At 59.1% G+C, this 27,759-nt stretch overlaps 1 protein-coding gene across 8 annotated transcripts in view; it reads left to right on the top strand.

Annotated features, from left to right (window-relative positions):
* CAPN15 (calpain 15) overlaps positions 1-19,986 on the top strand; it is a 53,932-nt gene extending 33,946 nt beyond the window's left edge. For 7 of the 8 annotated variants that reach the window (XM_027665893.1, XM_027665894.1, XM_027665896.1 and 4 more), the window contains 11 exons: positions 5,460-6,948; positions 10,362-10,570; positions 10,796-10,979; positions 13,769-13,992; positions 14,863-14,988; positions 15,563-15,715; positions 15,915-16,076; positions 16,719-16,945; positions 17,126-17,286; positions 17,581-17,759; positions 18,057-19,986. In XM_027665893.1, the coding sequence (XP_027521694.1) occupies positions 5,460-6,948; positions 10,362-10,570; positions 10,796-10,979; positions 13,769-13,992; positions 14,863-14,988; positions 15,563-15,715; positions 15,915-16,076; positions 16,719-16,945; positions 17,126-17,286; positions 17,581-17,759; positions 18,057-18,234 (3,292 nt within the window). In that variant the 3' untranslated portion in view covers positions 18,235-19,986. Of the gene's footprint in view, positions 1-1,016; positions 1,025-5,459; positions 6,949-10,361; positions 10,571-10,795; positions 10,980-13,768; positions 13,993-14,862; positions 14,989-15,562; positions 15,716-15,914; positions 16,077-16,718; positions 16,946-17,125; positions 17,287-17,580; positions 17,760-18,056 lie in introns of all 8 variants that reach the window. The other variant, XM_027665900.1, reaches the window with a different exon arrangement.
* The last annotated feature ends 7,773 nt before the right edge of the window (positions 19,987-27,759 follow it).

Consider the following 27,759-nt stretch of genomic DNA (forward strand, 5'->3'; position numbering starts at 1 on the left):
TGCGGGTCCATCTGGCACTGCCTGACTTGATCACTTCGGGATGGAACTCTAGGAGAGCATGGGTGAGTGTAGGGGGGGTTCTCTTTGCTGTCTCTCCCCTTGCTCAGGGAAAAGAGGGCAAAGGGACAGGACCCTTCTGGTGCTTTATGTTTGTCTGTGTCTCTCCAGTATAGAATATCCTGAGTAGGAAGGAACCCAGAAGTGTCCTGAAAGAATGGGGTGAAGGTCGCTGGTGTTAAAGGCTGTTTTATTTTCTTGCTTCACTTTGGAGGCAGGATTTGGAAGTCCTTATGCAACCTGCCCTGTCTGGATGGTGCCAGCATGGAGCTGGCCACACTTACTTTATAGCCCTGGGGGTTCCGAAGTGTGAATCAGAGACTGTTTTTCTCCACTGATGCTCCTACAGAAACTTGTACTGAGTGGAAAGTCCCAGTTCCTGGTGTTTCTGTGTTGCTCTGCCAGTATATCTGCTGCAACCTTCCTGGTCCAGCCTCCCAGCCCTTGCCTGGCTCTGCAAGAGTGAGTCAGCTCAGCCAACAGCATCTCCTTGCCCGGCTTCATGAGCCCAACCCACGTGTCCTCCTCACAGTCCAACTGGCAGAGCGATGCCGTGTGCTTCCTGACCTCCTGCACCCCTCCCTGCACGGGCACGGGGGTCTGCTGCTCTGGAGATGTGGTAGGTCTGTGTGGGAGAAGGCTCAGCAGTCCTCTCTTAGGTCAGGGTTTGCAGTGCTGTTGAAAGAAAATTAAATTGGAGATATTAATGATCAGCTGGATGGGGAGGAGGGGAAGGGATTCAATTGGGGCAGGGTTTTGTTTAGATTTTTTTGGTGATTTTTCTTTTCCTTCACAAAGCTGTAGTGCTTTTTCCTGCATTTGTCAGATGAGGATTTTGCTGGGATGTGTTCTGTGTCAGAGAGCTCAGGGTTGGGATTGCTGACTGGAACAATTGATTTTTTATTTATTTGTTTATTTATTGCGGGGGAGAACCAAAGCAGTAAGTTTTAAGGCTTTAGCTGCTCTGGTAGGGAGTTTTATTTAGAGAAACAGCCTGATTCTGTTGCTGTGTGATTGACACAGGCTCCTATAATCCTGTTGCCATGTGGGCTCTGCAGCAGAGCCTTGGGATCTCTCGCTCTGGTGCCCAGGTCACCTCGAGCCGTTCTCTGGCAGTTCCAAGGTGCTTCTGCCCAGGGCTGATAGCCACCTCCTGCCCTGGAGCTCGGCTGCACATCACAGCCTTGGCACACCCCCAGCTCCTTGCCAGCAGGAAAAACGCAAACTGCAGCTTTTTGGGCACTTCTTGGTTTCCTTCCCTACCCCGTTCCTTCCTGTTCTGTCCTGCTTCAGAAAAATCTTTGGTCTCAGGTGGCACCCAGAGGTGGTGGACACCCCTGGCCAGTTTGATGGCTGCATAGGAGCCAGGGCTCTGTAGCAACAGGACACTCAGGCTCAGCAGACTCATCTCTCAGCAGAGCCCTGGGAGGGGGATATCACTGCCCTGAGGTGGGTTTGGAAGGTGACCAGCTGGAACCCTCTTAATCCCTGGAGCAGTGAGGTTCCCTGGGACCTGCTCAGCATGCTGAAAGCTGCCTGCTGGGTTGAGTACCTTCTATATTATTTTTTAAGCATGATAATTACACTGCTGTGATTGCCAGGGTAGGGGCACTCCTGCCAACACGGTGCTGCCTCCTGCCAGCTGATGTCTCCTGCCTTGGCTGGGGAGAGCTGCTGCGGTGAGCAGCACAGCCACAAGGATCCAGCCCCTTCCATGCTGCTGGAGGTGTGGATCCAGCCCCATCCATGCTGCTGGAGGTGTGGGGTTGTACCACTGTTGCCCTTTCCTTGCTGTGTGCACCCCAGAAGAGCCTCCAGCAGCTCCCTGCTCCCAGGCTGTGGTGACCTCGTGTCATCGTGCTCCCAGTGAAGTGTCCCCCAGAAAAGCCCTCCCGTGGGTGGGTGACTGCAGGGCTGGTTTTGGAGGAGCTCCTCTTCCACAGGCACTGGGAAGGTGGCAGGTGCTGTTTATCTCAGTTGTGTTTGCTGGGGCTGGAGAGCAAGTGTGTGTTAGCACACAGCAGATGGGCCTGGGGAATAGGTGCTGCACACAACCCTGTTTCCTCACTTGCCTGCCGGGAAAGGAGCCAACCAGGCTTTTTAGGGAGAAGTATGGAGCGTGGACAGGCTGTGGTTGGGTTTCTCCTGCTGGTTGAGTTTGTGAGGAAGGTGTTGCTGTGGGGCAGAGGCTGCTGCCATGATCCACCACGTGGTGATATGAGTTGGACCATGGAAAGACAGGTCCCTCTGGGATCTTTGGACCTTTAAGCCTGATGTTCCAGGCAGGGACTGGAACTGTCCATGAGCCCTAGCAGGAGTCTGGGGGCAGCAGGCTGTGGGCTCGTCACCAAGTCTGGGGGACTGGTGTCTTGTGGGGGACAGCTGAAGATTCATGTCCCATGTCCTCTCCCAATTCCGTGCATTTCCTGCTAGTTTTCAGGGAATACTGTGGCTGCTGGGCAACACGACATGGTGCAACAGCAGGCAGGGAAGTCTCCTGCCAAAGCTTGTCACACTGGTGGCGTGGCCACTGCAGGACCTCGGAGGGAAGAGCTGATGGCCTTTCTGGAAGGCTTGTTTTCCTGAGAAAGTCAAGTAGGTGGAAATGCCAGCAGCAGTTGGGCAGTGTTAGGAGCCGACTCCTGTGGCATGGGGGGAGATGAGGGACCAGGAGGGGGACAGTGTAGCCCAGGAGTGTCACAGCTTAGAGGAGAGCACTGCAGTGTCCTGGCTCCTGCCTCCCTTCCTGCTGCTGAGCCTGAGTCTCCTGCCTGGCCAAGTGAAATGATGCTGCCTTTCCTGAGCCTGCAGCTCATCCCTGACACCGCATCAAACAAGTCTGGTGATGCAGCTCATCCCACTGTCCCCTCGTGTGGTACTTCTGCCTTTTAGGTTATCCTGGGTTTTCCCTTCTCTATGGAAAGGGATAAAGTGATTCTTTCCAGGGTCCTGTGGTGGCATTGCCAGGAGCCTTTGCCTGCTGGGTAGGACCAGTGTGTGAAAGGGATGTGTGCAGCCGGAGGGTTGGTGGCTGGATGTCCAGACCCTCTGGAAGCACTGTGGCATCTACATTTAGAGGTGGGTTTTTTGGAGGCAGCACAGTGTACAGTGGGGAACAGCATGGAATGCTGCAGGAGGATGGCCATGGATGGCACAGATTGCTGACAGGCTTCACTTGCCTTTTGCTGATGCCTGTGGTTTGATGGAGCTCACCCAGTAAGACAAATGGATGTGACAGGATCACAGTGCCCTTCATGGCCCCGTTTGCTGCCGGAGCCGGGCACGGAGCTCCTTCTCCTTCTCTGCTTGAGGAATGATCTCCCTTTCAGTCCTTGTGGGCACGGTGCTGCCACACAGGAGAGCGATGTGCAGTGGCTCTCAGCTGTAGGACTTGAGGCAGAAAAATCAATGTTTGTATTTCTCTTAGCTGGGAATAACTCCAGTAAATAAATACCTTGCAAAGTTCAAACGATGCAGGCACGGTATATGAACCAGAATGAATTTTCAAGCTCTCTCTTGCAATAAAATGGATTTCTTGATTCCAGGCTTTATTTAGAGAAGTGTTTGATTTAAGAAGGGAGTTGAAGGTTGTATCTCATCTCTGAGGCAGAGCTGCTCTTCCAGTGGCTGTAGAGTGTGGTCTGAAAATGTGGTTGGATTGCTGCTGCTGCTGGAGTGTTCCCAGGAGAGTTTCTCATCTAGCAGCCAAAGGGAGAGTCACCATCCTCTTCCCCATGGGGGTTCTGGCTGCATCCTCTGTCCCCTCCAGACCCTGCTGCTGCATTGCAGTCTGCTCAGTGCCTTGGGAAGCTGGATGTGCAGGTGCTGCTACTGGGGATTCTGGAGACCAGCCAGGATCCAGGTCCTTCCACAGGCATCTTGGAGCTTTCTGCACCTGCCCTCTGTGGCATTAATGTTCTCCCTCCCTTCTTTGTTCCAGCCAGCATGGTGATTGAACTGGGTTGTTGAAGGGATGCTGGAGAGGAAGCCCATGGTGAGCCCATGAGGTGCAGCTCCCATGGTTTAGGCTGCTCTTTCCTTGGTCTGTGAAGGCCTGAATTTGCTGTTCCCAGGAAGAGCTGAGGGCATGGGGTGGACTTGGTGGCTTCTCCTGCAGACTTGGCCCTGTCCATGACCTCAGGCAAGCAGAGTGGGGTGGAAGGGGTTGGAAGGGGACCTGCTCTGCTGGAGAGAAGCACAGCTGGCCTGGAGGTTGGGTTCGAGGTTGGGTTAAACCACGTTGTCTGGGAGCAGGAGTGCACCGAGGAAGGGCTCTGGGCTCGTGCTGCACGTTTACCTGAGGGAGAGCTGTTCCTTGTGTGGAGGAGGAGGAAGCAGAAAGCTCTGCTTCAGCCCCACCTTTGCTAGGCTCCAGGAAATGACCCCGAGCAAGGGACAAAGGGCACCATGCAGGGCTGGGATTCCTTCTGTGGTTCTCTGAGTGTGTGCTCATGTGGCAGCACTGGGAGGGCTACTCCCTGCAACCCAGAGGTTGCTGTGGCCCCTGGAGCTGGTGCTGCTGCTGTGCTTCACTTTCTGAAAATTGAACCTACCCAGAAAATGAAATTGTGACTTCCTGCCCTGGGAAGAGGTGGCTCGGGTGCATGTTGGACCTGTTCTCCCATCAGGGTTTCTGGCGTTCCCAGGCAGCATTGGAGGTTTAAACTGAGGGCTGGTGTTGACTGCAGGGCTCTGTGGCCTCTGTGCTTCCCAGGTAAGTGGGGAGGCAGCTGGAGCTGGGACATGGTGCCCCTCCTTGCTGAGCTGGGAAGCTGCTGATGAGCTGTCCTGGCACTGGTGCACCATGACCAGCTTCAGCTTCTGCTCCTGGGCTGGCTGGGCCAGGCTTCTGGCCCTGAAACCTGTAGCCAGGTAGAAGCACCTCTGTACACCACAACCTGCCTTTCTTGGCTTGGTGGTGTCTGGTGTGGGATAACATGGTTATTCCAGTGTGGATGAGTGATATGCCTGTGGTGGGGAGCTGAAAGGACAGGAGGGAGATAGGAACAGAAAATGAGACAGAGGTGGGCTGGAGTAGAGACGGAGGAAAGAATTGATGCGGGGAACAGCAAAAAGGCAAATCAGGATGTCACTCTAACTCCAGAGAGTTACAGATGATCTGCAGACACACAAAGTTGCTGAGGCTGAGTACAGAGATGGTGTGTGTGCTCACTGGGGCACACCCCCACCATGAGAGCAGGGTCAGTGGGCTGCTTGAGTGCCGTCCCTCAAGTGTTTTGGGTGAAAGCTGGTGCATTGCCATGCACTTGGACAATTTGTCAATGCCAGAGGAACAGGTGCCTGGAGAACAGTGACTGTACTGCTGGTTGTTCTCTTCCTGGAAGCAGGGTCCTGACCATGCCCATGGCCTTGGCCTCACACTGTCATCTTCTTCCTTGCAGCCACTCCCACTCTCCCGGCTCCATGGCTGCCGTCCGTGAGTGGTCCTGCACCCGCTGCACCTTCCTGAACCCCGTGGGCCAGCGGCAGTGCTCCATCTGCGAAGCCCCTCGTCAGAAACCCGACCTCAACCACATCCTGCGGCTCAGCGTGGAGGAACAGAAATGGGCCTGTGCCCGCTGCACCTTCAGGAACTTTCTGGGCAAGGAGACCTGTGAGGTATGTGGCTTCACCCCCGAGCCAGGGCCCAGTGGCTCCCCCTTGCCTGTCATCAACGGCATCTTGCCCAAGCCCACTGTGCTCGTGGAGCCCAAGGGCACATCCAAGGAGGAGGCTGCCAAGGCAGAAAGCAGCAGTGAGGACTCGGAGGGGAAGAGCCCCGATGAAGCGGAGCTGGAGAGCGGCTGGGCCTGCCAGCGCTGCACCCTGCACAACACGCCCATGGCCAACTCCTGTTCCGCCTGTGGGGGCCCACGCAAGCTCTCCCTGCCCAAGATCCCCCCAGAGGCGCTGGTTGTCCCTGAAGTCATCACCCCGGCTGGGTTCCACATGGTCCCCTCCACCCCGCAGCCTTCAGTCTCTGCAGAGATCTCCGATGGTGATGCCGTGGCCACCCAGGGCCCCGTGGCTATGGAACAAGAGGCTCAGAAGATACCACCCTTCAGCCCTTTCTCCCCGGGGCTGCAGAACAACCCTGTGCCCCGAAGCCGGCGGGAGGTGCCCCCCCAGCTGCAGATGCCGGGCCCTGAAGCCCCCCAGCCTGCGGCCCCGAGCGCTGCGGGGCAGAAGGGCTCTCCCCAGAGCCAGGCCAGGGCCGCCCCCGCCGCCCGCTTCCCAGAGCTGCTGTCCAACAAGCGGCTGAGCGTGCTGGAGGAGGAGATGGAGGTCAGCCCGTCCCACTGGAAGTGCAGCTCCTGCTCCCTGCTCAACTCCGCTGGGGCCGGCAAGTGCGAGGTTTGCAGCACCCAGAAGGGCAGCGACACCATCAACGTGGTGGGTGACTCAGTGAGGTTCACCCCGTGCAGCCCCTCCAGCCCCGACTTCACCACCTGGTCCTGCTCCAAGTGCACCCTCAAGAACCCCACCCAGGCGCAGAAGTGCAAGGTGTGTGGCTCCTCCAAGCTGCACGGCTTCCAGGAGCACGGCCCGCCGGGAGAGCCTGCCCCGCGCTGCCCTGACTGCGGCGACAGGGGCGGCTGTTCCTGTGGCTCCAAGGCCCCGTCCGCCCGCAAGGTCGCCCGGCTCTTCCCATCCCCGCTGCCCGGCGGGCAGGACAGGCCGGGCCAGTGGGCCTGTCCCGCCTGCACCCTGCTCAACGAGGGCAAGGCCAAGCACTGCGGGGCCTGCCACACCCCCCAGCAGTACATCACCCAGCGCAAGGGCCTCAAGCCCCTCAAGAGGAGGGAGAGCATGCACGTGGAGAAGAGGCGGCAGACGGACGAGGGGGAGGCCAAAGCCCTGTGGGAAAACATCGTGACCTTCTGCCGGGAGGTGAGTCCTGGCTGAGCAAGCCTTGCTCCTGCTTTCACTTGGTGGTGGGACACCTTTGTGCCTCCGCCGTGGGTCTGGAGCATTGCCTGGCACAGGGACCCTCTGTGTCTGGGGTTCCAGAGGAGATATTCACCTGCAACAGCTGGGTGCTGGTTGTTAACACTGAAATGTCGTATTTTATGTTGGTGCAGAATAATTTCTGGGGTGAAGACAACCCATACAGTCCATTCCTGGTCCAAGGGTGAAGAAGTCTAAAACCTAGTGCTTAACCTGTTAACTCTGAAACCTCACAATATTTTAAATCAGTGAGAGAGAACATCTGGGATGAAGGGGACACCTTGATGTGGTCATACAGTTCCAAGGGTGGGGAAGGCTGGGGAAGAGTGTGCCCAGGTTTGCTGGTGGCACCACTGTCTGTGGGCAGCAGCTGTGACCTGTGGATGCAAGAAGTCTGGGGTGCAGCAGGCAGGAACTCAGGGCACAGGCAGGGGTGCAGGCAGAGGAACTCGTACCACTGCCAGCAACTGCAGGTGTTTAAGAGGCACAAGCTGGGCCTTGGCGCTCTTGGTTTGGGTGTTGTGAATGCACAGGTGCAGCACAAGTGGCTCCCCCCTGTTCTGGGCAGGCCAGCTGAGGTTTGGCTGCAGCCTGGCTCCAGTCAAGGGTCTCGGGAGCATGTGCCAGTACCTCCCCTCCCACTGTGAAGTGTCTGGCTCAATCAGTTGGGTTTCAGCCTCAAACACAGCTCTGATGGCCCCATTTTTTCCCTGAGTGGCATTAGATGCTCCTGTGAATGCTGCTTTCTCTGGCCTCCTTCTGGGGGAAGCCTCCAGCTCTTCTGGACCAGATGGAAAGGGAGTTGCAGTCCCATTTTGACATGCAGACAAGGATTTGTCTGCCTGGTCTGAGAAGCGTGTCCATGACTGTGTCTCCACTGCACAGGCCAGGGACAAGAGATATTTGGCTTGGGGGGAAGCTCTGACAGTGATCCTGTTTTGGGGGTTCTGGGCTTTTAAAATTGCTACATGTCCATGCTAACAGGCGTGGGTGTCTTTATAGCAGAGAGACCCAGATTCTGCTTATCCCCTTCTTTTAAGCAAGTGAATAACCTCTTTTGTAGGCAGGGAACATCTGTTACTTCAGGAATCAGGCCTGAAGGATGAATCATGATGATGGCTAGGCTGAATTAGCAGCTTGGCACTGCCAGGAAGGGGAGCCTGCCTTGCCCCATCCTGCTCGGTCAGAGCCTTGGCTGAGCCCCTTGTGCTGTTAGATCAGCGTGGGCTATCCCCCAAAAATCCTCCTCAAACTGAATCTCTGCTGTACTCTGACACTGTTTAGAGGAGTCTCTGCAGTCCAAGGGAGGCCTGGCAGCAGTGGGGGGACAGTGCTGCTCCCACCCTCGTGCCTGCTCTGCTCCCAGTGTCCCTGCAGCCTCCCACCAATGCTTCTGTTGAGGCCAGTGTGTGAGGCAGCTTCCAAGCTTCCTTCTGTCCCAGTAGTTCCCAGGCTGTTCATCCTTTCCCTGGAGGAGTGTCAGGCTGTCCAAGTTCTCCTCTGCCTGTTGTCCCCCTGCCCCGTGTCACGTGGAGCAGCCCATGCTGCTCCCTGTCAGGATTTCTGGTCGAGCTCCTGCAGTGGGCTTTCCCTCCTCCGTTATTCCAGGGGTACCTGTTCCAGCTCTTCTCAATGTGTGGTCCCCTTATTAGCTTTACCCTTTCTCTTCAGTCTTGGGAGAGAGCAGAGCTGACCTCTTCCACCAGAATCACAGAATGGTTTGGGTTTGAAGTGACCTTAAAGCCTGTGTCATTCCACCCCCTGCCATGGGCAGGGACACCTTCCACTAGCCCAGGTGAATCCAAGCCCTGTCCAACCTGGCCTTGGACACTTCCAGGGATGGGGCAGCCACAGCTTCTCTGGGCAACCTGTGTCAGGGCCTCACCACCCTCACAGGGAAGAATCTTCTCCTAATAGCTAACCTAAATCTCTCCTCTTAGTTTAAAACTGTCCTCCCTTGTCTTATCACTACTTGCCCTCTTATTTATAAGCACCCTTCAAGTACTGGAAGGGGCTCTCAGGTCTCCCTGGAGCCTTCTCTTTTCCAGGTGAGCACCCCCACCTCTGCCAGCCTGGCTCCAGAGCAGAGGGGCTCCAGCCCTTGGAGCATCTTTGTAGTCTCCTCTGGACCTGCTCTAAAAGCTCCACATCTTTCTTGTGCTGAGTCCTGGAGAGCTGGACACAGTATTAGGTGGGTTCTCAGGAGGGCAGAGTAGAGGGGAGAATCCCCTCCCTTGTGTCCATGTGGCCCTGCACAGCAGGTTCCTGAGCAGCCCAGAGGGCTGTGTAGGAGCCCAGAGGGCCGTGTGTGAGGCCAGGATGTGACGAGATGAAGCTGCTGGCAGAGGTGGCTTCTCGTCAGCTGCAGGGAGCAGATGTTCCCCTGAGAGAGCAGCACACCCTGGGACATGACAGCTATGAGTTGAAAAACACCCCTCTGCAAGAGAGAAGCTGGAGGTGCTAATTGAGGCCCCACAAAGGAAGCATTCACATAGCATTGCCACAAAAGAGGAGGACAACTACTAGTTTGGTGTGCATAAAGCTAATTTAAATGAGAGCCAGCTTTTGCTGAAAGAATTTAATTTAATTTAATTAACAATAACAAAGAAACACCTGTTCTTATTTCACCCCTTGTTAGACTGTCTGAAAAAGCTGCCCTTCTCCAGTTGGTGTTCTGTGTTACCATCCATGTGGGTGATGCCTCTGGGATCACCTGCCCTTCCATCCATCCTATTTATTTATTGCACAACAGCTATTACAGGAGGGCTCCGACCTGGGATACCCTCCCTCTGGAATTGCTTGTCTGGCTGAATTCAGTTGCGAAAGCTGCCCCTCAGGTCCCCCATGGATGTGCCTGGGGGTTGGCACGGGACTGCCAAGCCCAGCATGTCCCCTCCAGAGCAGGGACAGGGCTCCACTTGAGGAGTGTTTGCTTTGCCAGGTGGCTCCTTGCAGGGTTGCTGTTTGCAGGCTTTGCCACTTCTAGAGGCAGCCAAGGCCCCCCACGGCCCAGCTTTTAGCACCAGCACAAGGTGTGAGACAATCCCTACCCAGGGAGGCTCCTGTGAAACAGGAAAAGGCAGATTGGAGTCCTATTCTGGAGCTTGGGGCTGGAGAGGTGAGCTGGCCCTGACAGGGCTGAACACTGGACCTGAAGCACAAAAACCATCCCTGCTGCTGCCAGCAGACACCTCTCCCAGCCCTGCTGCCCTGCAGTGCTGGGAAGGGTCTGTCCGGGCCGGGTGGGAGGGCTGGGAGTTCTGCTCTCACTCTTGAGGGGGCACTGGGGAGCTCCCTGTGCCCAGCCAGTCCCAAGAGGCCCCAGCTGATGCTCTCTTTGCCTTGTGCTCCCACAGAACAAAGTGAATTTTGTAGATGACAGCTTCCCCCCTGGGCCCAAGTCCGTGGGGTTCCCGGAAGGTGACAGCGTGCAGCAGCGGGTCAAGCAGTGGCTGCGGCCCCACGAAATCAACTGCAGCATCTTCAAGGACCGGTCGGTGAAGTGGTCGGTGTTCCGGACACCCAGGCCCTCGGACATCCTGCAGGGCCTGCTGGGAAACTGCTGGTAAGGGGGAGCGAGCCGGGCTGACACCCCCCGCCCCTTCCTCCTTTCCCCCCCTTCTTCCAGCTCCAGCTCGGCCCCCCCAGCCCTACTCAAACCCATTTATGCCCCCAGGCACGTAGCCCATGCTCTGCCTCACCCCTTCCCGCGCGCTGCATGGCCGGGCGGCTGTGCCCGCTGCCCGCCCCTGCCCCGCTGAGGCCGCCCCGCGTCCCGTCCCGCCGGCAGGTTCCTGAGCGCCCTGGCCGTGCTGGCCGAGCGGCCCGAGCTGGTGGAGAGGGTGATGATCACCAGGACTCTGTGCTCCGAGGGCGCCTACCAGGTGCGGCTGTGCAAGGACGGCACCTGGACCACGGTGCTGGTGGATGACATGCTGCCCTGCGACGAGTGCGGGTACCTGCTCTTCTCGCAGGTCAGTGGCACCGGCGGGGAGCAGGGTGCTGGGAGGGGGTGGGAGGCTCGTCCCAGGCTCTCCCAGGAGAGGACGGATGGAGGTACTGCCGCGGTTCATGGTTCATCCAAGATGGTCAGGTCCAACCTTTGATCAAATCCTCCCATGCCCACTAAGCCATATCACAAAGTGCCACTCTGACTCATTTTTTGAACACTTCCAGGGATGGGGACTCCACCACTGCCCTGGGCAGCTGTGCCAGAGCCTGACCACTCTTTCTGTGAAGAGATTTTGTCAATATCCAACCTAAACTTCCCCTGGCACAACCTGAGGCCATTTCTCCTTGTCAATGGCCGGTTTTCTGGGAGAAGGCACCAACCCCCACCTGGCTCCCCCCTTCTGTCAGGGAGTTGCAGAGCCAGAAGGTCCCTCCTGAGCCTCCTTTTCTCCAGGCTGAGCCCCCCCAGCTCCCTCAGCCGCTCCTGCTGCTCCAGCCCCTTCCCCAGGTCCATTCCCTTCCCTGGACACACTCCAGCCCCTCAGTGTCCCTTGCCTGAGGGGCCCAGAACTGCTCCCAGGGCTGGAGGTGCCTCAGCAGTGCCAGCACAGAGATGGTCAGTGCCATGGTCCTGTGGCCACACTGGTACAGCCCAGGGGCCATTGGCCTTCTTGTCCACTTGGGCACACTTGAGCTCATGTTCAGCCACTGCTGACCAGCACCCCCAGGTTCTTTCCTGCTGGGCAGTTTCCAGCCACTGTGCCCCAAGCCTGGAGCTGTCTGGGATTGGTGTGACTTAAGTGCAGGACCCAGTACTGAGCCTGGTTGCACCCTATTTGCAGCTCAGGACCCTGCTCTTTGCTGTGCTCTCAAGACAGCTGAACTATTTGAGGCCATAACACACATCTATTTAAACCCGTTCTGGCATTTTCCAGGCTGCAGTGGAGAAGTTTCATTCACAGTTGCTTTTCCCTCACTCCTCTCTCCACCACAACCACTTCCACTTGCAGGGAAATCTGTCCTTATTCTTCACAGGAAAGGAAAACATTTTACCCTGTGTTTTGCACTGTGAGGGGCTGAGGGAAAGCTGTTTCTTTCCTCTGCGGGGACGTCTGGCAGCTTGGCTTTGCCAGGGAGGGACCGTGGAGAGGGAGGGGATGGCACATGGAGCAGCCTGTTCCGACCCAGTGCCCGGTTGCTCTGGGCACACCGGGGTGGGATCTGCTCGGGTGAACGGAGCTCCCTCAGCCCCTTCAGGACGTCAGCACGCGCTGTGCCCACCCTGCCTGCCAGGCCCAGAGGCTCTTGCTGGGATCATGTCCATGAAGGAGACTGAGAACGTCTTTATTGAAACTCAGGCGGCAAAATCTGCCAAAGAAAACAAAGTGCCACTGTCAGAAGGAGCCAGGGACTGTTGGGTCGGATTTCGTTCTGCAAATCCCAGTCCTCTGGTTTTTGACACGCAGCCCCAAACTGTGTCATGTGTAGATTGTGTCAGGAGAGGACCCTGAAACTTTGGAGAGGGGAAGAAGGGATCTGTGTCTACATTCTGCCTCTCCCAGACTGAGAGGATCCAGATGCATTTCTTTATTTGACCATAAGATTTACCTGTCTTGGGTTCTTTTGTTTTCCATCCATCTTTCCTCTCTTATGAATTTCAAGTTTGCTTTGGGGTTTTTTTTAAAGATTGAAGGTTTTCACATGGGCTGGGCTTGCCTTACCTCTGTTTCCAGGGGCATCTGAATCGTGTCGAGATTTTTCTGCTGAGTGTTCAGCTGTGTGAGCTGGACATGGGGGCTAAAAAAGGAAAAACAGGGTTTTAAAAATAAAACAAAATCAGGCTCTTATCTGAGCTCCCTGGCTGCGGCTCAGGCAGAAATAAACAAAATGGATTTTGTTGAGTGAGGGACCCAAAAACCAGCAAAAAGCACTTATAAGCTCTCTTTATCCATCGGAAAGAAATCTTCACTGCCCTCCTTTCCTCTGCCAGCTCTTGGCTGCCACCTGTGAGTCACACACAGTCACAATGTCCCAGTGATTTTCCCTGCTGCCCCCCAAGCACCGGATACCAAACCCCATTTGCTGGGAAAAAACTTGCATCTTGTAATTAGGGCTTATAATTACTCCCTGTGCTGGAGAAGAGGACTTTGCCACTCCAAGTTTTTGGAGCTTGTCCTTGAAGCAGTGCCTGTTCCATGGGTGAAATCTAATCAGTCCCACAGCCATGTGTGCTCTGGGCCATCTCCTTTGACAAAGGGGTGTTGGTTTTGGTTTGCAGCAGAGTTCCAGCTGTTCCAGGTGTGCTCCAATCATAGAATCTCCTGAGTTGGAAGGGACCCACAAATATTATGAGTCCAACTCCTGGCCCTGCACAGGACACCCCAGCAGTCCCACCATGTGCCTGAGAGCATTGTCCAAGCACTCCTGGAGCTCTGGCAGCCTTGGTGTCCTCTTCCATTATTAAACTGTTTTAAGTCCAGGTTGAGGCAGATGGAAGGGCCTGCACCGTGGGCACCCACCCTGCCAGCCTGACTGCTGGCCACCCCTGGCTGCAGCTCTGTCAGCATTTAGGCCTCTTGGATCTGCACTCCAGGACTTTTTCCCAAGGAGAATTAAGCTGTGCAAACAAAACACCGAGCAGAGAGTGAACGGGCTCGCTGTTGGCCAAGGTGACAAGCTCCTGGTGGCTTGGCCTTGCTGCTCCTGCCTCTCTGTCTCCTGTGGCAGTGGGAGGGCTGGCAGGGCAGAGGTGGGTGAGAGGGGCTTTCCTAGGTCCTGCCTGGTGTGTGATGTGTCCCTCCCTGTCTCACAGGCCCAGAGGAAGCAGCTGTGGGTCGCCCTCATTGAGAAGGCGCTGGCCAAGCTGCACGGTTCGTACTTCGCCCTCCAGGCCGGGCGTGCCATCGAGGGCCTGGCCACGCTCACGGGGGCCCCCTGCGAGAGCCTGATGCTGCAGGTCAGCTCCACTAACCCTCGTGAGGAGCCCATTGACACTGACCTCATCTGGGCCAAAATGCTGAGTTCTAAGGAGGCTGGGTAAGAAGAGGCAGGAGGGCGCTGTGGCAGGAGCACGGACACTCGGAGAGGGGGCGAGGGGGGCTGCTCTTGTCTGTAGGGGCTCAGAGGAGAGGGGCTACTGCATTACCTGGGGTGGAGCCCACCACTCATCTGGAGCACTGGTGGAGCTCCTCCTTGAAGCTCTCCTGTGAGTAATTCTCATATGAAATGAAGATCCTGGGGAACTTCCCCATGCACTCCTCTCCTGCAGGAGTCTGGAAATGGCACCGAGCCTGCTTGCTTTGCTTTGAGTGTTTATGTGTTGTGAAGTGTGTGACCCTGCATGTGTTTCCTACCCATCTTTGCTGGACACACCTGGGCATGGCCAGAGCCAGTCTAGAGGGAACAGGGCCAAAGCAGAGAGCTCCTGCTCATCACTCTGGCAGGAGGGCAGTTGGGTTGGTTCAAGGCCGAGGTATGGGGCTAAATGGGAGGTGGGTAACTCCCAGCATGTGGTGTGCCCCCAAAACCTGACTGGTGCAGACCTCCTGCCCCAAACAGTCTGTCCTCACCCCTGACCATATAGACCACCTGCCTTCCTCTGTGGCTTTCTTTCAGGCAACAGAGACAGGCAAGACCCTGGGGCCTGGCAGAAACATGGTGAGGTTTGGGCAAAGCTCCGCTGTGCAGAGCAGCTCAGCACAGCCCAGGCTCAGTGTGCACAGGGCAGCTGGAGGGAGCTCTGGCCAGTGGGGCTGGGCACTGCCTGGAGAGTTTACGGTGTTGTTGCAAAGAGGGAGCATCCAAGAGTTTCCTGGGGGGAAGCTGTCCTGTGCCTGGAGCGGTAAGGACGAACTTCCCCCCGTGCCAGGCCCGGCAGGACACCGAGGGTTTGCTGTGCCCGTGCAGGTTCCTCATGGGCGCGTCCTGTGGCGGAGGCAACATGAAGGTGGATGACGTGGCCTACGAGAGCATGGGGCTGCGGCCCCGGCACGCCTACTCCATCCTGGATGTGAGGGACGTCCAGGGCTTCAGGTGAGCACAGCTGCCCCTGCCCACAGCCCCAGCACAAACCCTGGGCACTCAGGGCATGTTGGACGAGACCTTGGGGACTCTTCAGTGTCCCATTCCAGGGTGTCACAAGATTCTGTTGTCATATGAGCTGTCCTCGTCTGGTGCTGGCTCCACATCCAGGTGTAGAATGGTTCACCTGGTCTCACAAGACACAGGGGATTGAGTGGAGTGCTCAGCTCAGCGAGGTGGTCAGAGCATCCTGCTCACCTTTGGAGGGAGCAGGGATAGAGGAACAGAAGCTGCCCCCACAACTGGGGTGCTGTAGGAAGCCCCATTTTCAACTGTGTCACTCAGCAGCTACTTCTCTGCAGAACCCCATCCCCACGGAACCTGGCTGACCCCTTTGGGCAGGGAAGGACAGAGAGAGCAGCAGGACAGGGACATCTAGGGCAACAGTATGGGTGACAAGTTAGGTCTGGGTTGCTGTGAGGGCTTTGGGAGGCAGGGGCAGATGTGGTGGGCTGCCCTCTGCGTTGGGCTGACTGGGTCTCCCATTCCTCCTGGGTGTCTAACACCATTTTCCCCCTTTTCCCAGGTTACTGCGGCTCCGGAATCCCTGGGGCCGCTTCTCCTGGAATGGCAGCTGGTCGGACGAGTGGCCGCACTGGCCGGCGCCCCTGCGCCACGACCTGATGCCCCATGGCAGCAGCGAGGGCGTGTTCTGGATGGAGTACAGCGACTTCATCAAGTAGGCACAGGCTGTGGGGTGGGCAGCTGGGCAGGGACAGAAAATGGGACACAGGGCCAACTGGGTCAGGCAGGAATGGGAATTCCCAAGGGATGCGGGGGACCTGCAGCATGCTGGGGTGTGGGGACAGAGCAGTGTACCCCCAGGGATGTGGGGACAGACCCACATATCCCCTGGGGCTGAGCTCAGCTTCCCACAGGTATTTTGACTCCGTGGATATCTGCAAGCTCCATTCAGACTGGCACGAGGTGCGTGTGCAGGGCATGTTCCCCAACAAGGCCAACGGGCCGGTGACGGTGACGTCGCTGACAGTGTTGGAACGTGCAGCCCTGGAGTTTGCCCTCTTCCAGGAGGGCAGCAGGTGAGCTGGGGGGGCTCAGCCCAGACAAAAGGAGGCTTGGGGGGACCTTTTCGTTTCTGCTACTCCCTGACAGGAGGGGGGAGCCAGGGGGGATCGGGCTCTGCTCCCAGGGAACAAGGGACAGGACAAGAGGAAACAGCCTCGAGTTGTGCCAGGGCAGGTTTAGATGGATATTGGGAAAATTTCTTCACAGAAATGGTGGTCAGGCATTGACACAGGTGGCCCAGGGCAATGGTGGAGTCCCCACCCCTGGAGGGGTTTAAAAGCCATGGGGATGTGGCACTTGGGGACATGGGTTAGTGGTGGCCTTAGCAGTGCCAAGGGAATGGTTGGACTCTATGGTCTCAAAGGGCTTTTCCAACCTTAATGATTCCATGATTCTCTGGGCCCTTGGGTAATCCCAAACACATCACCCTCTTGCCACATGGCATCCTGCAGTGTCTCAGAGCCCAGAGATGGACTTCCATCACCGTGCACTTCATCCAGCTCTTTGGAACTGCTCGTGTTTCAGCTGGAACCCAAGCCCTGAACATGAGCTGGTTGCTGGGGCTGGATTTTTGGGGCAGTGGGATGATGGCTCTTCCCTTGGACATGCCAACCTACTGTGGCCTGGGTGACATGTGACCCTTCCCTCTGGTGCAGGCGGTCAGACACAGTGGACAGTCACCTGCTGGATCTGTGCATCATGGTTTTCCGGGCCACCTTCACCAGCGGGAACAAGCTGAGCCTGGGCCGGCTCATGGCCCACAGCAAACGAGCTGTCAAGAAGTTCGTCAACTGCGACGTGATGCTGGAGCCGGGCGAGTACGCCGTGGTGTGCTGTGCCTTCAACCACTGGAGCACTGCCCTGGCCGGCCCTGCCACCCAGGGTGAGGGGCTGGAGGACAGCTGGGGGAGGCAGAGGTGGCAAAGCCCTTGATCCTCACTGTGGGGACCTTGCTGGAGGTGGAGATTGCCTGCACGTGCAGCGCCCAGCAGCACCCTGCTCCCAGGGATTGTGGGCTTGGTGACAATCTCCCTGATGGCCCCTTCCCCGGTTGTCTCCACAGCTTCCAGTCCCACCAGCAGCCGACCAGCCACTGATTATTCCAGCTACATCCTGGCCATCTACAGCTCCCGCCTGGTGATGGTGGAGCAGGTGGAGGCACAGCCCACTACGCTGGCAGATGCCATCATCCTGCTGACTGAGAACAAGGGCGAGCGCCATGAGGTGGGTGGGGGGCACGGGGCGGGGTCTGGGCCCCTGTGGCTGCAGTGGGGAGGGGGGGGTGATGCTGCCAGTGGGAACCTGGACCCTGGTCTGCAGTGTCCTCAGTCTGGCACAATTGTGCCAGTTCTGGTTGCCACCCCAGGGGTACCCACCCCCTTTGCCCCCCGGGGCAACGTGGGGCAGCCCAGCAGAGGGGCAGCCCTTGGCTGGACTGGAAGATGCCAATCCAGGGGTTTCGATTCGGGGGCAGGGGTGCCTGGAGGCTTCATCCCTTTCCCCTGCTGTCCTCCCCAGGGCCGTGAAGGGATGACTTGCTACTACCTGACACATGGCTGGGCAGGGCTCATCGTGGTGGTGGAGAACCGGCACCCCAAGTCCTACCTGCACGTCCAGTGTGACTGCACCGACAGCTTCAACGTGGTGTCCACGCGCGGCAGCCTCAAGACACAGGACAGCGTCCCCCCCCTGCACAGGTCCGGGGTAGGCAGGGGTGGGTCAGGGGGCTGGCAGGGGGCTGGCAGTGAGGCAGAGCCTGGGAGGGAGGTGTGGGCAGGGATTGGAACTGCCAGGGCAGAAGTGGGATTCCCGGAGCAGAGGTGGGATTGCTGGGGCAGGGATTGGATTACTGGGGCAGGGATGGGATTGCTGGGGCAGGGGTGGAATTGCCAGGGCAGAGGTGGGATTCCCAGGGCAGGAGTGGGATTCCTGGGGCAGAGGGTACAATTGTCAGGTCAGAGGCCACTGCCCTGAGCCCTTTGCTCTTTCCACAGGCAGGTGCTGGTGATTCTGTCCCAGCTGGAGGGTAACGCCGGGTTCTCCATCACGCACCGCCTGGCACACCGCAAAGCCACCCAGGCCTTCCTCAATGACTGGATGCTGACCAAGGGCACCCACAACCCGCTGCTCACGCCCGAGGTCGCGGGGCTGCACGGCCCCCGGCCCCTATGACAAAGCGCCTCCCCCTCCCTGCCCCGCTCCCCCGTCACTGTCCCCGAGCCCCTGGCCCGGGTGCTCCCCCGAGCCGGCAGCGCTGAGCCAGGGGCAGAGCCGGGGGGTCGCTCCCAGCACTTTGGCCCCCCCGCGGGGCCGGGTGAGCTCTCGGCACCAGGACCAGCCCCGCCCGCTGCCCCCGCCCGGCCCCGCCGGCCCCCACGCACTTCACGAGGAGCGCTGGGGGCACGGGGCCATCTCAGGATCCCCCCTGCCCCGTACCTGGGCCTGGTGCCCTCTGCCTGCCCCGGGGGGCGGTGGGAGAGGGGGGGCTGGAGGTTGCTGTCAAAGCCCTTCCCAGGCACCACGCTCAGGACTCTGCCCCTTCCTGCGGCGCCAGGGCGCTGGTGCTGCAAAAAGAAGAATATACCTCTGATGTCTGTCCGTCTGTGTGACCCTCCGTGTGTCCCTGGGCCCTCCCGCTGTCTTGTTCCCTCATGTCCACTCCCAGGACCAACGTGGCACCAAGGATGGGCCGAGGGGTGCCGAGGTCACCCTGCCATGGTGCTGCCCATGCCAGGGACCCACTGTGGTGCCCAGACTCCCCGTCCACCCCACCTGTCCCAGGTGCCAGGCTGGGAAGGAAAGGGCACGGGGTTCTTCTGGAAAGCTGCTCTGAGGGGTTTCACTGTAATTGGGGTGAAACTCAGAGGTGCCCCCTCTGCTGTGACTGTGGATGGGAAGCCAGCCCATGGGGTGATGCTCGTGGGGGCTGTGGCAGCGGGAACCCCCCTCAACTGTCACACAAGTGTTACTATGCAAAGGCAGCCGGTGGAAGCAGTGCCTGGAGAGAAGCCATGGCCCGAGCTGGGCTCAGCCCCCTGGGCACTGCCCTGCAGGGGCAGCAGGACAGACCTGGGGGTGGGGAGCAGGCCCCTGGTGTTACCGTGTGCTGGGGAGGGGGTTGATTTTGGGGGGGAAGTGGAGAGTCCCCTCCTTCAGAGGCCAAGTGAGCACAAGGTGAAGGCTGTGAGGGCCTCGGGGTGCTGCTGGTCCCATGGGTGCTCCGGGGCAGGGGCTGATCCTGGTGGGAGCTGTTCCCATGCTTTCAGGGCATCGTGGCTCTCTGACTTGGCGTGTGTGTGTGTGTGTGTGTGTGTGTGTGTGTGTGTGTGTGTGTGTACACGTGTGTGTGTGTGTACATGTGTGTGTGTTTTGGGGGTCCCCCTGTGTACCCTCTCCTTCCCAAGCTGTGTGGACCTGCAGCTGAGGGGGGTGGTGGGCAATGCTGGACCCTCTTCTGGCAGGGACTGTGCTGGGGGGCACCCTGCACCCCAAACCCTGCACCCTAAACCCTGCACCAGCAGCTGGGCTGGGCAGGGGTGTGTGTGGAGCCCTGCCCAGCCTGTCCCTCTGTGTCCCCCAGGGGGTGGGCAGGGGGGTGGGCTGCCCTGGCACCCTCCTGGCCCCCCCAGCTGGGACTGCTGAACCAAGCTCTGTCTGTATTTTTGTTTGTCGATCTGTTTTCTCTCTTTCCAACTCCTTCCTCCTTGGGATTATTTGTCCTTCACTTTTTTTTCTCCTCTCTCTTTCTGTCTTTCTGAGCTGTGAATATTTTTAACCCTGTAAATACTGTCCAGCTCTTCAGAATCATAGGATATTTTATCAATTGTAAATCAGATCAGTAATCCCTGTATGATACGAATTATCCATGGGTGGTTTTCAAACTCAGGTTCTGATGGACCAAATAAAGTTTTGTTTTTTACTGAAGCTGCCTGGTTCTGTTGCGGAACAGACAACGGGGATGAGGGGGGAGGTTTTAGGGTCAAAGCAAAAGGTCTTGAAGGCATTTCCATGAAGCATCTGGCAGTGTGCTGGAGAGAGAGCTGAGCTCCAAAAAGAAGTGGGAATTTGAATTTTTGGGGGTTTTAGCTGCACTTCGGGGCGGGGGGGCCGAGAAAGGCTGTGTGGAGACACGGAAAGGGACGAAAATAAAGCAAACTCCAGAAATTCTCGGTAAACCAAGTGGCAGGTTTCCTGTCGCAGGGCCGAGCAGGGCTGTGCTGCGGCCGGGAGAGGGCACCCACCGCCCGCCCGGCCGGGCTCCCCTTCCCCGGCCTCCTGCCTCAGTTTCCCCACCCGCAGCACGGCCTGGCCGAGGGCTGCGATGGTGCCGTGGCCGTGGCCGCTGCCTCAGCGGCACCGGGGCCGAGCTGGGGCTGAAGGAGCAGCTCTCCCTCCTCCCCAGCACCAGGGCAGCACCCGGCTCCCTCCCGTGCCGTTTGTCCGGCGGCGAGCCCGGCTGGCGCGGGCAGAGCTTTCCGGCTGAGCGGAGGCGGCCGGCTGTGTGCCAGCCCGCGCTCGCCCCGGGTGGGCACCTTGAGACCAGTAGGGAGAGACAGAAGGAGAGGATTTCAGTCTTTCTTACAGCAACTTGTAATAGATTTTTCCGGGCGAAACATCTTTGCATTCAGGAGGCCCTGTCACAAGCCATCAGCCTCAGCCGGGGAGAAACAGATGGAGAGTTAATTTTGGCGGGGAGGGCACTGCCACGCTCCCTCCTCTCCCTCAGTCTGTTCAGGGAGAGGAGCCGGGTTTAACCCTCGCGGCTGCCCTGGGAAGCTGCTGCCTGGGCCCTGCTCCCTCCCGGCTATCCCAGTGGGTTGTGTGGCCACCACGGGGTGACCCCGTGTGTGACCACGGTCCCCCCATCCCACACTGAGCCTGCTCAGAGCTAAGGACGTGCTGGGACATCTCAGCCCGGTGACCTGGTGGTGGTGGCCCTTGTCATGATGACCAGCCCAGGTGGGTGACTGTGTCCTGCCTTCCCCACGGCTCTCTGGAGCCATGTCCCGGTGAGCCCTGTGCCACCCAACACACCGGGGGCAAATCCTGCTGTGCCAGGAGCTTGGCACGGCACTGCCCGGTGCAGCCGGGGACACTCGTGTGGGCTGGTGCTGGGAGGGGACACGTCCCAGGAGCAGGTGTGGGGATGGCAGTGGGTGGCAATGATGCTACCTGGGACACTGGGACAATGGGACACTGTAGGGAGCTCTGAGGAGATATCATGGATTGTGCTGAGAGCTGCAGTGTGGCCATGGAAGGGGTGGAGGTGAAATTCAACCCTAATTGGGCCTGATTCCCAAGGGCAGAGGCAGCATTAACTGCTTTATAATTACATATGATTGTGTGGCAAAAGAGAAAATTGTGTTTGGCATATCAGCTCCAGAGCAGGGTGTCATTTTATTAGGAAATTTGTCATCCCTTGACTCTGTCAATCTTGAGTCTGAGGTCAGAAGGGGGAGGTGGGGATGGGCAGTGGGAACCAGTGGGGATGGGCAGTGGGTCAAGGGAAGGATGGATGGAAGGGAATGCTGGACAGCAGGACATGGGGGGAGGTGGAAGCAGGGGAGTGCTCTGGTACTGAGCCGTATGAAGAGCAGTGAGACACAGGTATGACAGCAGAGTCAAGGAGCAGGCAGGGGCTGTCCCACCACCCTGGCAGGGCTGTGACACCTCCCTCAGGGGGCTGTGGCTGCAAAAAGCCAAGTGACAGCACAAGTCACCCTGGGGATGTTCACACACCAGCCCGTGTGTGGTGGGACAGGGCAGCCAGGACAGGCTGCTGTGGGCACGTGAGCCCACCCCGCTGCTGCTGCCACCATCCTGGTCCCCTTCATGCACAGGGCTGGTGCTGCTCCTCCCTGGGCACCCAGGAGGGTGTTCGGGCAGCTGAAGGTGAAGGGTGGTGAGACCCTGGCACAGGCAGCCAGAGATGCTGCCCATGCTCCATCCCTGGAAGTGTCCAAGGCCGGGTTGGACGGGGCTTGGAGCAACCTGGTTAGTGGGAGGTGTCCCTGCCCATGGCAGGGGGTGGAACAAGATGGTCCCTTCCAACTCAAACCATTCTGTAAGTTGCCATTCCATCAGTGCAGTCACCAGCCCTCGACCCACCGATCCCGGGGATGTCTCTCGGGGATTGAGGTGGGAACGTGGGTCCTTGCTGCGGGATTTGGGCGGGCACTGGCTGCTCCTCAGGCCCTGGCACTGGCACGGTCGGGGCCCCGAGGCTGCACCGGGGCTGCAGGGGGAGGGGGCACGTCGGGGAGCGAGGGCTCGAGCGCTCCCTGTGATTCACTGTGACTATAATGGGAGCTGCTGGTGAATATTTTATGGCTCCCACAGGGCAGATAGAACATATTGTGCATTTTACGCCACAAATCTCCGCCGAGAGACAGAGGGAAGCTTAAAAAAGCGCAGCACCAGCGCTGCGCCGGGCTGGAGGGGGGCAGAGCTGCAGCACCGGTGCCAGCGCGGGGTTCACAAGGGCACTGCTGCCCGTCCGTGCCACCCTCCCCGGGGTGCGCCGAGGGGAGCCCCGAGCCCGGCACCATCCCGGGCGCGGGGGTTGCTCTGGATCGCACGACCGGGCTGCGGCGGCGGCTGCGGCGGCTGCGGCCGCTGCCCCGGGCCAGGCCCGGCAGCTCTGCGGCTCTGCGGCACTGGCGAAGTGCTTTGCCCGGGGCTGAGCCCTGCAGGAGGGTCCCTGCCTGCGCCCCGGCCTGCCTTCCCCTTCGTCAATAATGCAGCCCCTGCCCCGGGCGCCCGCCGGCGCTGCCCGCAATAATGGATCGGGATGCGAGCGGGCCCCTCCTCATCCTGCGCTGTGTCCCGCGCTCTGCCACGGGCTGGAGAGAGATCGAGGAGCCTTCACCTCCACAGCCAGCAGCCGCTGCTGCTGCCCGAACTGCAGGCACCAGGAGGGGGGGTTGGGGGTCGCCTGTAAGGAAGCCCCATCCCCATCCCAGTAACCCCGGAGGGAGGGGTTGCTGCTGCGGCCGGGGCTCCTGGCTGGGCCCCCTCAGGAAGGACACGTGGAATGGCCATCACTGTCACCGTGTGCCAGGAGGGTGGCTCAGGTTGGGACCCCCAGCCCTGCTGGGGTGCCCATCTGGGTGCTGGGGTGCCCATCCCGCTCCCCTCGAGCACGTTCCAGTGCCAGGCAGACAGGGAAACATTATGGATTGTGCCAGTAGCTGCCTGCACCCAGCTGGGCTGGGCTGGAGCTGGAGGAGGCTCTTCAGACCCTCGAAGCAGCAGGGAAGAGGAGGAGGAGGAGGAGGAGGAGGAGGAGGAGGAGGAGGAGGAGGCAGGCACAGGCACCAGTGGGTCAGGACCAGCCCACGGGTGCCACTGTGGTTGCTGAGCAGCCCTTTCCCCCCCCAGCAGGAGACCCCCAGCTTCCCCCAGAGCCATCACCCAGCAGGGTGAGGACCTGATGCTTGGGGGGCAGTTGGCACTTCAGATGGGGGAGAAACCCCCCAAAGTCTGGGCCAGATTTGCCTGGGAAGCCATTCCCAGCCCCCAAACACGGCCATGCAGGCTGGGGGGACACGGGCAGCCACGAGAGAGGGCCAGACTGTGTCCCAGTGGCATCAAAGACACCCTCCCTCCACATCCTCAGCTCTGATGGGGGAGTGGAGTCCTCCAACATTCCCACCCACTCCAAATGGGGATATAGCAGAGCTGCACCCTAAGGGGAGAGGTCCTGTGGGGTCCTCACCTGGGTGTCACGGTGACACCTGGGTGTCACATGCCCGGGTGGCTTCACAGCAGGGCTGCAAGGGCATCCCGGGGGGGTCACGCTGTCCCCCAGCTGGATCTCCCCAGGGACGAGGCTCAGGGGATGATGCAAACACTCACCCTCGTGGGACCATGAGCGTGGAGAAGACTTTGCCGAGATAAAGAGGGAAGTCCCATCCCAGGGTGGCTCCTCTCCTCCTCCTCCTCCTCCTCGTCCTCCCGGGCTCTCCATCCGAGGGGCTGCGCGGGGTCCGGGCCGGCCCAGCTGGAGCCGCGGCGGCCGCGCTGTCACGGGCTGGGCTATCGAATCTGAAAGCAATTAAAGCCATCACCAGCGCTCGCTCGGGGCTGGCTCCAGGCTGCAGGGAACCTGCCACAACAGATCATGTGCTCGGCGCTGCTGGCCCGAGGACCTGCTCCCACCCGCGCCCCGACACGCACCGGCGCGGCCGGGGGAGGCCGGGGCAGGGCAGGGTGGGAGGCCGCACTGAGGGGCTCCTGCTGCTCCTCCGACGGGGGGGTCCTGCCGCCCGGGGGCTCGGCCGGGGGGCTCGGCCACCAGCTTCGGCCACCGCCGCTTGTGGTGACAAGGAGGTGGCAGTGCTGGGGTGGCTCGGGGGGGTTCGCAGCCCGGTGATCTCCCGCGGGGCACAGAGGGGCTGGTTGGGCACAGCCGGGAGCCGCTGCACCGGTGCATTTTCCTGGCAGGGTGGCCATAGCCCACGACATGGTGACAACGGGAACAGCCCCTGTGGTCGTATCCTGGGGTGGGGACAAGAAGGAGCAGACCCCGATCTAGGAAGCTGCTGGAAGCAGGGTGGATGATAGAGGGGTGCTGCAAAGGGGCAGCACCCCTCTATCCTGGGGCGAGGAGGGGGCGGTCACCAAGGCCCTTCCACCCCAACAATCCCTTTCCCTTTTCCCGATGGGGAACAGTGCCAGGATCCACCGCCCCCCCCCCCCCCCCTCCCTATTTTGGGGAGTCCGCGGCTACCAGCCCCTCTCCCTCGGCTCAGGGCCTGATCCAGCAGTCCAGGAGCATCTCCGGGGGCCAAACCCACCCCGGTGCTCCCGGGGGGCGCGGCGGGGCAGAGGGTCCCCCCTCCTCGGGCACCGCACAGTTAAGCAGAAGTTTGCTGGTACGGAAGTTGCACATTGTCTTGAGGCACATTTTCTGTTTTTTCACTTGTGAAATATTTCTGTCAGAACCAGTTAATGTACAAATTAGCAGCGGTGGTCTCTCTTACGTCTTCTGACTCACTAATTTGACAGGGGGTGTTTCGGTGGCGGAGCTCGCTCTTGACAGGCAAACGGGAGGTCAGGGACCCGCAGGGGGAGGAGGCACCGAGCCGCGGCTTCCCGGGGGTCTTCTCCTTCCCAGCCCACCCCACGGCTCCCATTCACTCAGCCCTGGCTGAAGAAGTTGAGGTTGGGTTTGGTGCTTTTTCCCCTCAGATAAAATTTTCCCCACAAAAGGGTTCCCGTGCTGAGTAGGGAGCCCAGGGTGGGGGGTTACGCTTTTCGGGTCCTGCAGGCAAATCCAAGGGATCCAGCATGAAGAGGAGACATGGATGTGGTTCTCCACACCACAGCCACGTTCTTCACCTCCTCCAACCTGAGAATTCCGCTCTGCATTTCAGGATGCCCCCCACCCCCTCAACAGCCCCCATCCTCCTCCTGCCACTAGAGAGAAACTAATTGATGCTCTCCTTCTCTGTGCACATCATCGCTCCACCTCGGGTTATCGATGAGCCGAGGGGCTGCAGAGCCCCATTTTATTTCTCCATCTGTGTAACTGGGATGTTAATCAGATGGGGAGGGGGGCACACCGCTGCCGGGGGGGTGCAGGCACCGGCTGGGCATCATGGTCACGGAGGGGAGAATCCAGAGCTGGCTGTGCCCGTGGGACTGGGCCCCGGCGTTGAGCAATGCTCAGCACCATGACGTGCAAGCTGTCCCCGGGCTAGAGGCTCCCGCGACAGATGGACCTCGCGCCGTGCCCGGGAGGTCAGCAGCTCTTTGGGCCGTGCAGGAATGGCTGTGTGCTTAAAACCACCAGCCCCTGCCTGTGCCACCCTCCTCTGGCATCCAGGGAGTTGGCCCAGGATGGAGCTGGATGAAACCAGGCACCTCCAGGGACAGGGGAAGGAGCTCCGTCGGTGGCTGCTCTCCCCAGCCCTGCTGCCCCGGCTGTGCATGGGGCTGCAAATGAGCCCAGGAAGGTGATCCCTACCCCCGAGGGAAGGGCAGCTCCAGGGCACACCGTTGCAGTCCCCTGTTTTCCTCATGTCCCCTTTCTACTGATGTTTGCTGAGGGCTTTGTGGGGATTTGAACTGTCCTGGTCATCGACTTTACTCCTACAGAAGTAACCTCCCTCTGGGTGCTGGGTTTGCATCCTGTGACCAGTGCCACCTGGGTGTACCAGACCCCTGGAAAATCCTCCCTTTTTGGGTCAGGCAGGGTGCCTGGGGACCAGATCTCGTATTTCACATCAAGGCAGCACCCTGAAGAATTTTGAGCTGAGATGTTTCTAACCAGCCTGAATGGTCCTCACTTTCCCCTGAGGTTCAGCTCCATGTTCAAACATTCTGTTCCCGAACTGGACTCCTGAGATGTTGCCCTGTACCAGTGAGACACCAGCAATAGTGAGAAAACCAGTTTTATATCCCACTGCACGGAAACAGTAGTTTGCTCCAGCCTCTTCCTTGACAGCAGCAGTGAGTCTGGGAAGGAACTGGGAATTCCCACTTCCCCTTTCTCAAAGAAAAATGGAAGTTTGCTTTCTGGAGATGAATCTGTGCCCAGCTGGGAGATGCAACCATTCTGTGGTGATGCCCAGGTGGTGCCCACTCAACCCCACACCACAACTCGGAGGGAATCACTACCCTTGAAGGAGCTCAGCTCCAGGATCAGACCCTGCTTGTCATGACATGACCAATGTCAGCAGGATCCCACCCACCCCAAGGCCTGTTGGCAGCTTCAGGGAGATATCCCACTTTTCCCATACATGAGAAGTCCCAATGGCCATGAGCTGGCATAAAACCACTGTGCTCCCAACTGCCTGCTGCATCTACCATTTCCTAGCTTGCTTTCGGCAAGAGGATATGGACAGAGGACTGGGAGAGAGCTCTGGATTGAGGTGGCAGCTTTCCCTCTTGGCCACATCCTGGCCTCCTTGGGGCCACCTGAGATGCCACATCATGGCAGGGTTTCAGTGCCATGGAGACACCCTGAGGGCAGGGTTAGATTGGATGTTAGGGACAAATTCTTCCCTGTGAGGGTGGGGAGGCCCTGGCACAGATTGCCCAGAGAAGCTGTGGCTGCCTCATCTTTGGAAGTGTCCAAGGCCAGGTTGGATGGGGCTTGCAGCATTCTGGGCTAGAGGAAGGTGTCCCTGCCTGTGGCAGGAGGTGGAATGAGATGATTTTTGAGAACCCCTCCCACCCAAACCATTCTGTGAATCTATGAATGGCTGCCCATGGCACAGGCAGTGGCTCAGGAAGTGGCTCTGTAGGACTTGTGGTGGCTTTTAGGGGCTGGCTGGAAGCTCCAGTAGGGAATAAACCACCTGCAGGAGGGCCTGGTGTGACTAGAAAGCAGAGACAGCTCAGAGCTGATGGACACTGAGGGGTCCCCAAACCCAGCCCTCTGCCAGGGTGGGTGTCTGGCTCTGTCCAGGGTCCTCGGGACTCTGCACCCCAAGGTGTCCTGTCACCCCCCACGCCTTCAAACACACCCGTCACACCCTTGTCCAGCTCCCTCCCACCGCCCCAGGCCCCCCCGGCCGGGACAGGGAGCGGGGCCGTGTCTGGTCACAGCCCGCGGAGCTGCCGAGCGGCTTCTCCGGCACGAGGGGCTGCGGGAGCAGCGAGAGCCGAGCACCAGCCCCGCCGCTGCCTGCGAGGGAGCTGCCGGATGCAGAGGCGGCCGGGGCGAAACAGCTCAGGCAGCACAAATCG

Source organism: Corapipo altera, unplaced genomic scaffold (genome assembly GCF_003945725.1).
Source record: "Corapipo altera isolate COAL_440 unplaced genomic scaffold, ASM394572v1 146, whole genome shotgun sequence".
In the NCBI taxonomy this organism is placed as follows: domain Eukaryota; kingdom Metazoa; phylum Chordata; class Aves; order Passeriformes; family Pipridae; genus Corapipo; species Corapipo altera.